General features: G+C 42.5%; 1 protein-coding gene across 3 annotated transcripts in view; it reads right to left on the reverse strand.

Moving 5' to 3' along the window:
* HHIP (hedgehog interacting protein) overlaps positions 1–4,253 on the reverse strand; it is a 90,022-nt gene extending 85,769 nt beyond the window's left edge. For all 3 annotated transcript variants that reach the window (XM_070257988.1, XM_070257982.1, XM_001501985.7), the window contains exon 1: positions 3,255–4,253. In XM_070257988.1, coding sequence (XP_070114089.1) covers positions 3,255–3,536 — 282 coding nt within the window. In that variant the 5' untranslated portion in view covers positions 3,537–4,253. The remainder of the gene's footprint in view (positions 1–3,254) is intronic.
* Between the last annotated feature and the right edge of the window lie 11,826 nt (positions 4,254–16,079).

Below are 16,079 nucleotides of genomic sequence, written 5' to 3' on the forward strand. Positions count from 1 at the left end.
AGACACGGGGAAGCGTGCCCTACAACTATAGCTTATCAACAAACAGTAAAATGGGTGACAGAGACCTTCTGTATTTCTCTTTATTTATCAAGTAACTAAACAAAGAGGATAAAAAGGCACCCACATGGGTCTGATGAGAGGACAAAAGGAGAAAATACATGACAGTATATTAAGATGTCGCCTTAAGATCACTTGGTACACAAAAAGTTATTTCTAAAAATCATATGCCTACAAGGTTCTTCAGCTGTTGGGTAGAACACATGCGTCTCTGGACTATGGTGCTGGATTATGTCATTAAAGAGTTCAGTTTCAATTTTAGGCTAATATGTAAATAGATCATTGTCCTAAGGCAGCTGTTAAAGGGACCCCAGGATGAGTTATTTGTTTAGTTGGATGTGTTCGACAATAGCCTTTGTCCCTGAAAGAGCCAGAGCAAACAAATGATTGTAAAAGGGCACACTTGAAAACAATTACTTTTCACCCATTCCTTGACAGCTTCGGCTGTGAAACCACCCAAGGTAGAGAGAGCTTCTATGCCTCTGTGGCTACAAGTTAAGTTTTAGAAATGGGGGTGTTTCAGTTGATTGTGGATTCAATTTGGCTAATGGGAATTAGATTCTTTTAGCATGTTGTATTTAGGAGCTGCAAAAAATATTGCTGAGACAATACAACTTTCTAAATTGTGGCAGTACTCATGTATAACAGTAGTTAACCATCTTGTTACAATACACAAAATTTTTAAAATATACAAAAAATTAAAATATAAAAGCATAATACCATGGCTACAGAATTGAACTCAATGCTAGTTCATTACATTAAAGAAAATGTGTTGGTCCAGAAATTGCATTTAATTGCACTGCTGAGCATGCTCAATATTCCTACCTAGTTTGCTACTATCTATTTGTTTTGAAGTTTCTTCTCGCAGGAAAAAGCTACTCCTATAGTTTCCTGAAAAGTTGCAGACAGCTTTCTGGGGAAAAATTTTTTTTCATAAACAAAAAAGGGCCCTTTCAAATAGCCATCATCTCTCCTGTACACACATTATGAAATAAGACCCTAACATATATTATAAGCCAGGAAGGCTTAGGGGAAAAAAGGGAAACACTGAAGTTTATTATAAAATAACATGTTTTAAAAACTATTAAAACCTGAGAACTAATATAGGTCAAAAATGCATATGCAGAGCTATATCAAATCTCTGTTTTGAACAATTTGAGTATTGTTGGTTTATAAACCACTTGTAATGGAACCAGCAAAGTCTAGTGTACCAAATTTAATTCAGACACATTTTCCAAATGAGTAGGGGTTTGTTGGAGATTGGAAGCACGTAAAACGGAAAGGAATGTGGATAGCTAACGTGGCAGATTGCTTCCTAAAGAATGATTTCTTTAAAAAAATTTTTATATAACATCTCTTAAGGGTTATAACTCCCCTCAGTACCGCCCGCCCCTAGCTCCCCACTCTATCTAGATAAGAACAAAATTTTCATTCCTCCTGTTCTTGTAAGTTCAGGGGTCTGCAGATCATAGGTATACTCATGGTATACATTGCACACAGGGAAACTTAATGGCAAATATTTCTAAACCTTCCTCTGAATTTCCTGGTTCTTTGGGGCTCCTGGTAAAACCCTGCAAATGATGAGAATGTAGCTATTTTGAGATTTAATTCAATTACAACACAGGAGCTTAAGGACATTGTTTGGAATAAAACGCTGGAATATCTGTTCTCTGAATCTCAGACTACTGCTGCATATGGTAAGAATAAAGAGAGAGTTGCAGCTGAAAACCTGCAGCAAGACAGTTCTCACTCATCTGGGAATAGAGCGAGTTGGACAAATGCTCCCTCAAAAGGCATGAACATTTGGACAGAGCTGGGGACTGAAAGAGAATGATGTTCTCTAGTTTCACCCATTAGTGAACCAACTAACAAACACAATGGTGTTGTTGTTATTCTTTTGCCATAAGCAACAGGACTCTGTGTGTGGGCAGCAGTTTAGTGGGGAGGAGGATAAGTCGACCCCTTTTTGTCCTATTGATTTTTTCCTATTTGCATGACTTGAGCAAATTAAATGATGCAATATGGCTTTTTGTTACAAAACAAAGTGAGAGATACCACCCAGACACATATGTTGATTCGTAGGAGCTGTTTACATGAGAATAGAGTGAAATCTACCGTGAACTGAGCATAAAAATTAGATTCAGCCTGGGTATTTTTTTTTTTTATTATGCCTGGGCCAGCAAGACTGAAGCACAAGTTTTCCAAGTCTCTCAGACCTTGACAACTGCAGTGTTGTAACAGAGGAATTCTTAATTAAACCTAAAATGAGGAAGGGGTGGGGGAGCAAAGACACCTGATTGTTTATTTCACGTGCAGTGATTGTTAATGACGTGATCCCTCAGTCTTTCCTTGAGTACAGTAGATAGCACACATTACTGCGCCCCAAGGCAAGAAAGATGTTGCAAATTCAAAAATAAGCCTGTCTTTTCACTCAACCAACATTATTTTCATATTTGTTTAAACTGATTAACATAAGGAAAATATAAATGCCATTACTCCTGAAACAAGTTTCTAGAGCTCTTCCTAGACAACTATCATTGGAAGCTTGAATATATAATGTTACAAAGCATTACACACTGAGACGGAGAATCGTCTCAGTTTTACGTGATAAATACGCCCCAGTAAAATCTTCCGCTAGTTTTTCGGGGTTTTAACGGGAGTACCAGGAGTTCCTTTTCGCTCTTTAACTATTGCAATGCAAGACAACCCCCTCCGACGGGGCTGGGGATCATAAACCAACCATGCTTCAACATCCTTTACGATTCAATCCGCTCCCTAACCGAGCACGTGGAGAAAACTGCACAAATCTTTTTGCCCTAGAAAAATAAACCGGAAGCCACAGTCAACCTTAATTTACAGTTTTACCACAGCCAATGCCCGATTAGATCCCAAACACACTGTTAAACGTGATTCTTTTAAAATATTTACCCAGCCCAGAATGCGGGTACCGCAGAAGCCTCTCTTTTCTGAGACAGGCAGTTTTGCACAGCATCCCGACCGCGGACTCTTGGGGGCGGGAGAGGTATCTGCGCACCCCAGAGGAACACACAACGGAATCACGCTGGCGCTTTACAAAAGTTATCAAAAAGAACTCCCCAAACAAGTTTTGCCCTTCTTACGGCCACCAGCATTGCCGGAGCCACAGGGAACCCACCCAGCCTGCCAATCTCGCATCTGCGAGGCGGGTGCGTGCCTACCTTGTTATCCAGCCGCCCTAGCCCCGGGCTGTCACTCCGCAGGCAGCAGGACAGCCGAGGGTAGAAGGCACCGCACAGCATCTCTCCCCCACTCAGCAGCTCCAGCTGGGACATCATCCGCCTATCTCTCCTTTTCAGGCGCTTCGGGGGGTTCCCATTCAGGCACCTTCTTCTCCTCGCTCCGCTCCCTTCGCTTCTTTCCCCAAACTTAGCATCTCCTTCAAAGAAGCCCAGAGCCACGGCCAGCAGCAGCAGCTTAAAGAAGAGCATCTTCAGCATCATCTGCCCCGAGCGGCAGGGGCTGGGCGCGGGAGGATGGGGGGGAACGCCACTGCCCAGCAGGGGCACTAGGGCGCAGCTCCAGGAGCAGGCTGCGGGGCGGCAGGACGCTCGAGAGGCAGAGGGAGGTGGCGGGGGCGAAAATATGTAGAGCGATGCAACTTTGAGAAAAATAAAAGACGAGGCGATGGGTCCAATGCCTTAGGGGAGCCCAAGGAGCGAGATAAAGTTGTGCGGATGACACCGCTTGCAGTTGTGCCAGTGTCAATTGGGTTAGGGGCTTTCTGCTGCGGCTGGCAAGTGGGAGGAGGAGAAGGAGTTGGAAGAGGAGGAGGAAGAAGAGGAGGAGAAGACGGCCACAGAGGTTCACTTGTCCATGTAACGGGAGTTGTTTAGGTGAGACAGTAGCAGGAACAGAAACGACGACGGCGGCGGCGGCGGGGCAGGCGGAGGCAGGGCCAGCGCTGGGCTCTAGAAGATGCTGAGGTCTTCTCTGCCGGCGGCTGCAGCTTCTCACACAGCCTCTCATGTTTCGTTCCCTCTTTTCTTCTTCTTTTTAACTAGCGCGCGGGGAGGTGCTGCCACCGCGCGCCCCTTGACGTCACCGCTTCTCGCGCGCCCCCGCCCGGGCTGGGGGGAGGGGAGGGGGCGGCCGCGGCGCGAGCGCGTCCCCCAGGCCGCCGGCCTCCGGGATGCGGCGGGGAGGGGCCGCGGCCCGCGGCGCCGGACGGAGGGGCGGGCCGGCCGAGCCCTACGGAGCCAGCCTCGAGGGCGCGGGACCCGGCGGGGGGCGCGCACGGCCCCGGTCCTCCCGCAGGCCGGCTGGGGGCGAGGGCGCGGCCAGGAGCTTCCCGCCGGCTCGGCTCTTCAGCCCGCAGCCCCTCCGCAACACTCCGGCCTCAGGGCGCCGAGCTGAGGCTCCGAGAGCAAGTGAGTAAGAGTGGGCTGCGGGAGGTGAGAAGGGAGGGGCCCCTTCCAGGGCCTCCCCTACCCCGGCCCCGGCCCGCCCCTCGCCCTCGGGGTGGAAGAATCGGGAGGGCTGGAGTTGGCGGGAGGAGCTTTTCGGCCCCTTTCCCTCTCCTGGTCCGCACGGACTCCCCCTGTTCCCTGGTGATTTTCAGTGTGAAGTTCGAGTCGGTAAAGATCGTCCTTGGGGTCTCATTTAGAGGAGGGGGGACAACCCAGATGCTGCGAGCCGCTGAGTAGGTGGAGATGGCTGGAAGACTGTTTCGAGAAGAGGTAGCATCCTTGCCTAAGGTCCTGCACGCTACTTACTGAAGCGGCACGAGCGCGTGTGCGTGGGATGGGGTGGGGCGTCGGGGCTGAGGATGCCTCCCGGAGAGTTTGCCCCCGCCTGGGCGGCTGGGCTGGGGCGCCCCTCTTGGGGACCCCACCTGTGCCCGGGAGCTCAGCCGGGCTCCTTTGGCGTGCCCCCCTTCCACCCCCGGAACGCAGGAAGGCAGATTCCCCGGCCCCAGGTGGAGGCCAGGAGAAGAAGCTGGCTGCGGAATCAGCGTTCATTTTAAATGGAAAGAGAAAAAAATTCCCGCGGACGTTTCCCCAGGGGTGTAAATAAGAGGCGTTAGTTTTGGAGGAAGGATTAGTAGCAGGTTTGTGGTCGTCCAGAAGCGGGATGCCCTACGTATCCCGCTTACCTAAATAAATTGACCTTTCCGTCAGCTAGACAAAGTCTGCGTAAGGAAAGTGTTTGTAAAAAGATCTGTAAGTTATCAAGAGGGATCACTTGACGTTTACGGGATCCCAGCAAGCTGGCATCAGGACAAACCTCTATCGTTTTGCGCGCAAAATGTGCTTTCTGCCCGCTTGAGTATTTAACAGGGGAGCTGATTTTCTGGTAGATGGGTTTTGAAGAGGAGATAAGGCAGTTTACCCATTTTGGCAATGGAGGAATGTTCGCCATATTTGGATTTGCTTCGTTTCTGCCACATAGGTTTCACCAAGCTAATGTGAAAGTTGGTGATGGTGAGGTAGAGAGCTGGTTAAACTGATTACTGTTAAAATGCTCGCACTGGCCAGATAAGGCTTCTGCCCCTTTCACGTCCTGGGCCTGGATATCCTAGTGGGATGAGGTTTTTCCCAAAACAAGTGACCGATTAGAAGAGCTGAGAAGAATCTGCTGGGATGTCTCGTCCAGTCCTGAGCTCAGTGTAGGACCCCAGTGATACGTAATGTTTCACCCCGAGGCTGTCGTGTAGACAGGACTTTTTATACACGTGATTGCAAGTGCTACTTCTGATCCCACAGACTGCTTTATCTGACATTCTTCCTGCTTTGAGGACTTTTAATATAAAATAAATCAAAGAGCCATAAGGACTTTAAGACTTTAAACTCTCATTTAGTAAACAGATCTCGAGATGAATCCCATCAAGATTAAATTAGTAGCCCAATCTCATCTAGTGAGATAGTTTAAAAACCAGGACCCAGGAACCCAGTCTAAGTTGCTTTCCGCTGTGCAAGGCTTTATTCCCAAGTACCAGTTTTATGTTCTTTTTCCAAAATAAAAATCCTTTTAAAATTATATTTCAGTGGTTTGAACTCCCATTCCAAGTGATGAACTCATCTTGGTAGTTTTGGAACAGACCTTCCTTATGGTTTGTACTTCAAGATTAAGAACTTCATCTTGAGTAACTTAAGGTAACTTAAAGGTAACTTAGTTTGGGTTTTAAAAAATTATGCAGCGGTTATAACCTATGACCCTAAGTTTCGAGATAGAGAGTTTCTAAGGGATTATTGAAATGAGACAAACTTGGTCTTTCTTGATACACAGGAGCTAGAATTGATCCCATCTGTTGTTAGTCATGACAGTCAATAAATCCGGTCACTGATGAAATAGCCGAGCTTATTCTCAGTGCCACTAGTAGAATTTCCCTGTAGTCACTGAGCAGTGTTACACAAGTGAACTGACTTCTTACTCATTTTTTGCAGAGGGAAATTGCAAAGCCCACCTGCAGCCAGCTTGGCAGCATAATTTTATAGGACTCAAGAATCAACGCTGGATTATTTCCTAAGACTGAACCTTGAAAGCCCACTTGCAGGCTGCACAGCCATCTGCACCCTTGAACATGAAAAATGGTCTTCTTCCATCAGGGAGAACTCCTTCTTCAGCTAAATCATCAGAAATGGTCAGAAGACGGGACCCCTACCCGATCAAACTCATCCAGACAAATGAAATTGGTCTTTTTCAGTAAGGAATGGAGCCGTATCAAGGTGGCCAGGTTGCCATCTTCTGCTCTCACCACCATGGAGCAGCCACCTCTGGGACTGACACCCTCGTGGCACCCACTGCCATGCCCTATTCAGGAGACCTGGCTGAGGCAGCTAATGGGAGCTGAAATCCTACCCAGGCTCCACTAACCAAGCAGAGTTTATTGCTGCATGGCCATGTCTACCCAGACGATGTGGCTCCTTTTTCTAATTTGCGCCAAGGCACCTTGTATGGACTGGAAGCAGCTCTGACCGTCCTGCTTTCACATCCCCCGTTCCTATCCAGGATTATATTCCTTACCTTGGATGGATTAAAGATTCTCACGAACAAATTAGGTTTATTGTAAAACCTATTGAAATATTGTTGAATATATTATTGAAGTATTTGATCCAAATTGAAATTAATTTCATAGGTAAAGCTCCAAATATTACCATGGATATGAATTATGTGTGTATATCTTTATATATGTATGTGTATATAGTTGTGTGGATACACATTTCTATGTATCTGAAGTTAGCACAACTTCAATTTGGTAAATATTTAAAATAAAACCATTTTGGGCATTGGAATCAGTTTTATATATGGATTTCTGGCCTTCACAGAAATATGTACTATTTAATTCCATTTCAACAAATATATATAAAGTGTTAGGCACTGTGCTAAGCAATATGTATACAGTAATGAAAAATAATGCAAACACCTTGCCTCTAGGTAGTATAATCTAGTAAGGAAGACAAATGATAAGGTCACAAATAAACTTATGGTTATAAATTGTGGTAAGGGCTATGAAAGAAATGCCAAGATGGAGAATGACAAGGTACATAGATTTCAGATTAAGTGACTAGAAAAAAACCTCCCTGTGAAAATGGTATTTCAGTTGAGACCTGAGGATGAGTTAGAAGGAGTTTATGAAGTAGCTGGACCCTGTCGTTTAATATATAGAAGCATCTGAATTCAAAATAGAGTATGATACATTTAAGGGAAAGCACAGAAGAAAGTAGATAACTGAGAAAGGAGAGACTACAGGCCAAATTCATAGTGTCATTTGTAGACTCCAGGTCACTATTGAAGTTATGCTCATGTATTGTCATTTCCTTTTGCGAGTATCCATTAAAATTTGTCTTTCTTTAAATCCTGGCTTTTCACTCAACTTCTAGGAATTATTTTAGTTCAAACAACTTTTCAGCCATTGCGTCTCATCTAATCGGCACTTATGTATACATTTTCTTTTGCACATTGTTGATAACTGTCAGATTTTTTTCATACTTGGGAGTTGGATAGCCATGAGATTGTAAGCTCCCTGAGGGCAGGAGTTACATTTCCTTCTTTCAGCAAAGAGTCTAGTTCAGTCTCATGGTGCAGTGACCAACCTCTAAATAAATGCTGCTGATTGGCCAGTCTTGTTTGACTTAATACTTTTTAAAGGTATAAAATGGAGGAAATATTTCCATTATAAAAATTTTAGATTGTTAAATGGAAGAGAACACACAACCTAAAATGCAGCATCATTAAGGAATTTCAGGAAGACATTGTTATAAAGTGGTTCCACAGAGGAAAGGCAGCCAACAAAACCAAAGAATAAATACACATCTTAAAAAAAAATTAAAGATTAGCGGATGGCCCAGTGGCGTAGTGGTTAAGTTCGTGCACTCCACTTTGGCAGCCTGGGGTTTGCAGATTCAGATCCCAGGTGCAGACCTAGCACCGCTCTTCAAGCCATACTGTGGCAGCATCCCACATAAAAAATAGAGGAATATTGGCAGAGATGTTAACTCAGTGACTATCTTCCTCAAACAAAAAGAGGAAAATTGGCAACAGATGTTAGCTCAAGGCCAATATTCCTCACACACACACACACACACAAAATGAAAGATTGGTTGTAGTTCAAGCATACCGATGCAATGGTAGGGCTGCTAGTAGGGCTTTTTCTACAGTTACTCACTCTTTGAAAAGTTGGTGCCGGCTGAGTGCCAGACCCTTTTCTGGGCTGTGGGGACACTGCAGTGAGCAAAACTTCTCTCATGGAGCTTGCATTCCCCTGGGGCAGACAGAGAAATGGGTAAAGAGTGTGCCAGAAGACGATGAGTGCTGTAGAGAAAAGGGGTCTTGGGGAAAGAGAGTGCAGGGGTTGAGGGAAATAATAATTTTTTATACATTGTCAGGAAAGGTGTCCCCTGAAGTAGGGGTAGAGACCTGAAGCAGTGAGCCACGCCCGTCCAGATGTCTATAAGCCTAGGGAAGAGCGTGTCAAACGCTGTGAAGCTTGTGCTTGGTATGTTTAAGGATTAACAAAGAGACCTGTGTGGCTGGAGCAGAGTGGGTGAGAGGGGAAATGACAAGAAATTTGGGCAGAGAAGGAGCCAGGAGATTTTACTCAGAATGAAATGGTTATCACTCAGGGGTCTTCTCAGAAATAAAGAAATTGTGCTGGCTATTTCCTTTTTCCACAGAGTGGATTAAATAGAAGGAATTGGGTAAACAGGTGTCAGGAAACTGAAAAAACAAAAAAGGAACACTGGAGTAAAACTAACTGCAGGGAGGAGCTCCCGTCTTGGGGGACTGGGGAACGAGGGCAGAGTTGGGGTTAACAGAACCTAGAAGCTGATTGAGAGCCTGGTGGAAGGTGGACACCAGGTTGCTGCCCAGCTGGTGTGGATGCCCCCAAGATAGAGAAATGCAGTTGATACGGGAGTGCTGGGCGAAAACCGGAGACTGGAGCCACCTGCCACTGACAGGGTGTATTTGTTTCTTAAGGCTACCGTAACGAAGTACAACAAACTAGGTATTCTCTCATTCTGGAGGCTGAAAGTCTGAAATCAGTGTCATCGGGATGGTTCCTTCTGAGAGCTATGAGGCAGAATCTATTGTGGGCCTCTCTCCTAGTTCTGGTAGCCTCCGGTTTCTTTCTTTGGTTTCTAGATGACCTTTTCCCTGTGTCTTCTCATCCTATTCCCTGTGTGTGTGTCTGTCTCTGTCCATCTTTCCCCTCTTTCTAAGGACATCAGTCATGTTGGATTAAGGTCCACCTCATCTTAATTTGATCATCTGCAAAGACCTTATTTTCAAACAAGTTTACATTCACAGGTACTGGGGGCTAGGACTTTAACATCTTTTGGGGGGACACAATTTAATCCGTAGCACAAGATAAGGGGTCATTGCTGGGATGATGCAGACAGGAACAACAAGGAAGGAGGAAGGAGGAAGCCCCTTCTCTCATCCTTTTCCCTTCCAGCCTCCCTCTTATAACCTGTCAGCTGCTCAGCAGAGCCCAAGACAGGGATCCTCAGGCAAGTGATTTATTGAAGGAATATTCTCAGGAAAAGGATAGTGAGGAAGCAGGATAGGGCAGGGGAAGAAAGCCAAGCATGGGTGAGGCTAAGGATGTAAGCTGGAGACCAGCTTCAGCCTGATCCCATAGGGAGCTCTAGAGTGTGAGCTGTGCTGCAGAACTGGTTCCGACTTGAGGCAAGAGTTGGGTGGGATGGACTGATTTTTTTAACCCATGTATTAGTTGGTTATTATTTGCAGGTTGCCCCATAAGGGGACATAAACCCCTGGTTAGACAGGTCCCATTCTGCCAAGAACAATGCTCTGGAGAAGGGGCAGCTGTGAACCCTCAGCAGCCTAGTAAACTTTGGTAACCTATATTTTTCAAGGAATTTGTCCATTTCATCTGTTGACATAAAGTTCTTTATAATATTAATTCTTATCCTTTTACTAGTCTATAGAATCTGTAGTAGTATCACCTTTCTCATTCCTGATATTGGTAATTTGTCTTCTTTCTTAATTCCTGATCAATGTGGCTGGAGGTTTATCAATATTATTGGTTTTTTTCAAAGAACCAGCTCTTGGTTTCATTGATTTTCTCTATTGTTTTTCTTTTTGTTTAATTGGCTTCCCCTATGATCTTTATTGTTTACTCTCTTTTGCTTGCTTTGAGTTTCATTTGCTCTGACTTTGCTACTTTCTTAAGATGGAACCTGAGGTCATTGACTTGGGACCTTGCTCTTTTTCTAATGTAGACATTCAGCAGTGTACATTTTCCCCTTAGTACTGCTTTAGCCACATCCAACAAATTTCAAAATGTTGTTTTCAGTTTCATTTGGTTCACAGTTTCCCATGAAGTTCTTTGACTCATAGATTTTTTAAAGTGTGTTATTTAGTTTTTTCCAAATACTTGGGGGTTTTTTGGGAGGCCTTTCTGTTGTTGATTCTAATTTAATTCTATTACAGTCAGAGAATATAATGTATATGAATTGATTCTTTTTAGGCTCTTTGAGTCTTTTTTATGGGCAGGAAAATGGTCTATCATGGTAAACATTCTGCGTACAATTGAAAAGAAGGTATATTTTTCTGTTGTTGGGTGGAGGGTTCTGTAAATGTCAATTAGATTGATTTGGTAGATAGTGTTGTTCGGTCTTCTGCCTCCTTACTGATTTTCCGTCTACTTGTTCAATCAATTATTGAGAGAGGAACATTGACATCTCTGACCATACTATGAGTGTTTCTGTTTTTCTTGCAGTTTTATCAGTCTTTGTTTCATATATTTTCAAGCTCTGTTAATTGGGTGCATAAGAATTTAGGATTGTTAGGTTTTCCTAAGGAATTGCCACTTTTGTCATTATGAAATGTCCTTCTTTATCCTTGGTAATAAGCTTTGCTCTAAAATCTACTTTGTTATTAATATAACCACTCTTTTGATTACTGCTAACAAATTTTTTCTGTCCTTTACTTTTAATTTTTTTCTGTCTTTTTATTTAAAGCGCATTTACTGTAGGCAGCATATAGTTGGGTCTTGCTTATTTTTGCCAATATAACAACCTATGACTTTTAATTGAGGTGTTTAGACGCTTTACGTTTGCTGTGATTATCAATCCAGTTGGGTTTGAAATCCATCACCTTACTATATGTTTTTTATTTGTTCCATCTGTTCTTTGTTCTCTTTTTATTCTTTTTCTCTTCTTTTTGATTATTTTTACTTGTTCTGTTTTTTCTTTGTTATCAGGTATAATTTTTCTCTTTTTTAGTGTTTCCTTTAGAATTTAGAGTATCTTTAACTATCATGGTATATCTTCAGTTAATATTATACCACTTCATGTATAATACAAAGACCTTAAATAGTATACTTTCATTTCCCTGTAACAGTCTTTGTGCATATGCCCCACATATGATATAAATCTCAGTTATTATTTTTTTCTTTAGGCAGGTATTTATCTTTTTGAGAGACTTAAAATTAAAAATAAAAGTCTTTATATTTGCCCACATACTTATTATTTCTGGTACTCTTCATTCCTTAGTGTAGATCCAGATTTCTATCTGGTGTAATTTTCCTTCTGCCTGAAGAACGTGTGTTGACAGTTCTTGTAGTAGGGGTCTGATGGGGATGATTTTATTTCTTTTCAGTTTTTTTTAGGAAGATTAGCCGTGAGCTAACATCTGCTGCCAATCCTCCTCTTTTTTTTTTTTTTTCTTTTTTTGCTGAGGAACACTGACCCTTAGCTAACATCTGTGCCCATCTTCCTCTACTTTTTTTTATATGTGGGACGCCTGCCACAGCATGGCTTGCCAAATGGTGCCATGTCCGCACCCAGGATCCGAACTGGCAAACTCCAGGCTGCCAAAGTAGAACATGCAAACTTAACCACTGCATCACCAGGAGCCCCTGATGATTTTATTTTCATCTTTAGTAGTTCTTTACCTTTGTTTTTGAGAGATATTTTTGCTGGGTATAGAATTTTAGATTGACAGAGTTTTTTCACCCTTGTATATAATGTATATATTTTGTTCCTTTGTATATAACGTGCCTTTTTTCTCTGGTTGCTTGTCACAATTTCCTTTTATCAGTGGTATTAAGCCCTTTAGTTCTAATATGCCTTGGTATAGTTTTGTTTCTTGTGCCTGGGGTTTGTTGAACTTCTTGGATTTGTGGGTTTATAGATTGCATCAAATTTGAAAAATTTTTGGCTAGTGTGTCATCAGTATTCTCCTCCTTCCTTTGGGGACTCTAATTTTGTGTATATTAGGCCACTTGAAAGTGTCCCACAGCTCAGTGAAGCTCTCTTCTTCTTCTTCTTTTTTTTTTTTTGGTCTTTATTCCCTCTCTATTTCATTTTAGTTTCTATATTTTTAAATTCATTAATCTTTAATTCTGAAACGTCTAATCTGCTGTTTATTCCCTCTCAGGTATTTTTTTTATTTTAATTTTTTATTTTTTGAGGAAGATTAGCCCTGAGCTAACATCTGTCACCAATCCTCCACTTTTTTGTAAGAATGACTGGCCCTGAGCTAACATCCGTGCCCATCTTCCTCTACTTTATATGCGGGACGCCTATCACAGCATGGCTTGCTGAGTGGTGTGTAGGTCCACAGCCGGGATCCGAACTGGCAAATCCCAGGCCACCAAAGCAGAATGTGTGAGCTTAACTGCTACACCAGGCTGGCCCCTCAGGTATTTTTTATCTGAAGTGTTGCATTTTACATCTCAAAAAGTTTGATCTGGGTCTTTTTTAAATCTTTCAAGTCTGTACTTTACCCGCTCAATCTTTCCTCTACATTCTTGAACATATGGAATATAATTACAATAGCTGTTTTAATGTCCTTGTCTGACAATTCTATCACCTATGCCAGTTCTGGGACTGTATTTATTCATTGGTTTTTCTCCTCATTATGGTTTATATTAGCCTAGTTTTTTGTAAACCTGATGATTTTTTATTAAATTTCAACATTGTGATTTTTACCTTGTTAGATGCTTAATATTATATGCTTATAAATATTCTTGAGCTTTGCTCTGAAGTGCGGTTAAATGACTTGGTAACAGTTTGATCTTTTAAAGCCTGCTGTTAAACCTTGTTAGGTGAAACCAGAACCACCTGTAATCTAAGGCTGATTTCTTCCACTACTCAGTTGATACTGTGGTAGATACTCTACCTGATTTTCCTTGAATTATGAGATTTTTCTTCTGGTTGTTTGGAGCATGAACTATTCTCAGACCTGTTTGAGCTGTGAGTATCTGCTCCTTTCAAGTGATTCTTTCCCTTTCCTCAGGTAATTTCTCCATAGGCATATGCTGCTAAATATGAAAACTTAAGGGGGTATCTCCTGTGCATCTCCATAGCTCGTTCTCTGTGCAGCTGTCTCCTCTCTAGCACTCTGCTTTTTGAACGCCAGCTCTCGTCTTTTCTAGACTCCATGTGTTTCTTCTCAACTCAAGGTTACTCCCTGGTTCTGTTTGGATTCCCCCTCCCTGCACTGCAGGCTGGAAAATCTGTCTGGGCAGTAAGCTGGGACAGTCATAGGGCTCACCTTGTTTGTTTTCCCTTTCTCATGGATCAATGTCCTCTGCTTACTTAGTTGATGTGCAATGCCTGAAATCCTTGTCCACTTTCAATTTTGTTGTTATTATATTGTTATATAACATGTAATATTATAATATTAACTATTTAGTTGTTTCAAGAGGGGTGGTAAATCTGGTTCCTCTTACTCCATCTTGGCTAGAAGTAGAAGTTTTACAGTATCTTTCTTTTTTTGGTAAGATTTTTGATAGCTAATTCAATTTCTTTTTTCTTTTTTTAAAGATTTTATAACAGGCCCAGTCACCTAGTCAGTGGGGGATTCATTTCAGTCTTTCACTGTCAGCCTGTATTCATGTCTTTCTGCCCCCTTAGACTTATGGCTTCATATAATCTATATTCTCATAAAGTAGTTGGCAGGAGATTCTTTCAGGCTTTCTCCATTTTTGCCCTTCATTGTGAGTAGGGAGTCTAACTATGTTTCCCCATCTTACATCGAGCCCTTTTGGTTCTGTCCACCACCTTTTGTTTCCAGAGCCATGCCCAGGCCTTCTTCCCTGCTCTGCCATTACCCTGGGAAACCCTGACTCTCAGAATGTTTTTTTCCTCCTGTTCCAACAGCAACAGTTACTTCTTTTGTTTATGCTAGACAGTGTGTTAAATTTATTTAGAAAACACACAAAAAACCCTTCTTCTACTTTTTTTTTTTTTTTTTTTTTTGCCTAGAGGGTAACACCTGGCTGCTGTGTATTCTGAGTATAAGGATGGGGAAATCAGCAGCAGACTTTCAATAAATGCTTCTGTTTCAACCCTATGTTGTACTCTGCTATCACACCTGGCATCCTGAGTCTACAACGCCTCCCAACTTCTGAAAGGCAGAATGGCTCTCTCCTTGGCTGCAGCCTCTCCATGTTTATTTTGGGCTGTGTCTTTTTCATACCCTGCTTCACTGAGTTCCACTCCTCCACTCACTTTCCACCTTCTAGAACTGTGTTGAAATAGTTCATCCATTGATAAACTCCCTCCTCTTCTTTTCACCGCTCCGGGTTTATAGCTTCCCTTTAAAACTGGTACATTCTTATTTTAATAGAATCTGAGGAATAAGAGCAGATAAATTCATATGCTCAGTTTGTAATCTTGAACTGGCACCAATTGCTATTTAGTTACTGAAGCTCAGGATTATTTTTTCCTGTAACTTGCATTTAACTCTTTAATTCACATGATTGACCAAATCCTTTCCCTGAAACTGTCTTTCCTTGTTTCAGTAACTCCAGTCTCAACTGGTTCTCCTCTTATTTATCTGGATACTACTCCTCAGTCTTCCCTTCCCCTCTATGTCCCTTTACATGTTTTTATATCCCAGATGTATACCCTTAACCATCTTCTCTACTTAGTATACCTCTTGATTTGCACTTCAATAGCCACCTCATATTTTAAACTCAGCACACGTCATACCGAACTTGCCATCTTCAGTCCTAAATCTGCTCCCCCACCCACCAGTACCTCCTGTCTTGATGAACAGCAAGTCCATACTTCTAATTACCCAGCCAGAAATTTATAAGCCATATTTCAGATATAATTGGCCATCAGGTCCTGCCCGTAATATCTCCCAAATATTGCTCAAACTTATTCACTTCTTTCCATCCTCTCCGCTACTGCTTCTTTTATTTCTCTCTATCATTTTAAATTTTTTATCGTAGAAAAATTTAAACATAGTAAAATGTACCTGTCACTCATCTGCAGCAATTACCAACATTTGCCTAATCTTGTTTCATCTGTACTCCCCTCTTATTTTACCCCTCCACTGGAATTTTTTAAAGAAAACTTTCCTTTTTTTTTTCTAGGAAAGACGTGCACTGAGCTAACGTCTGTTTCCAATCTTCCTCTCTCTCTCTTTTTTTCTCCCCAAAGGCCCAGTACGTAGTCATATATTCTAGTTGTAAGTCCTTCTAATTCTTCTACATGAGCCATCACCACAGCATGGCTACTGACAGATGAATCGTGTGGTTCTGTGTCTGGGAAGCGAACCCG

The sequence above is a fragment of the Equus caballus genome, chromosome 2 (assembly GCF_041296265.1).
Source record: "Equus caballus isolate H_3958 breed thoroughbred chromosome 2, TB-T2T, whole genome shotgun sequence".
In the NCBI taxonomy this organism is placed as follows: domain Eukaryota; kingdom Metazoa; phylum Chordata; class Mammalia; order Perissodactyla; family Equidae; genus Equus; species Equus caballus.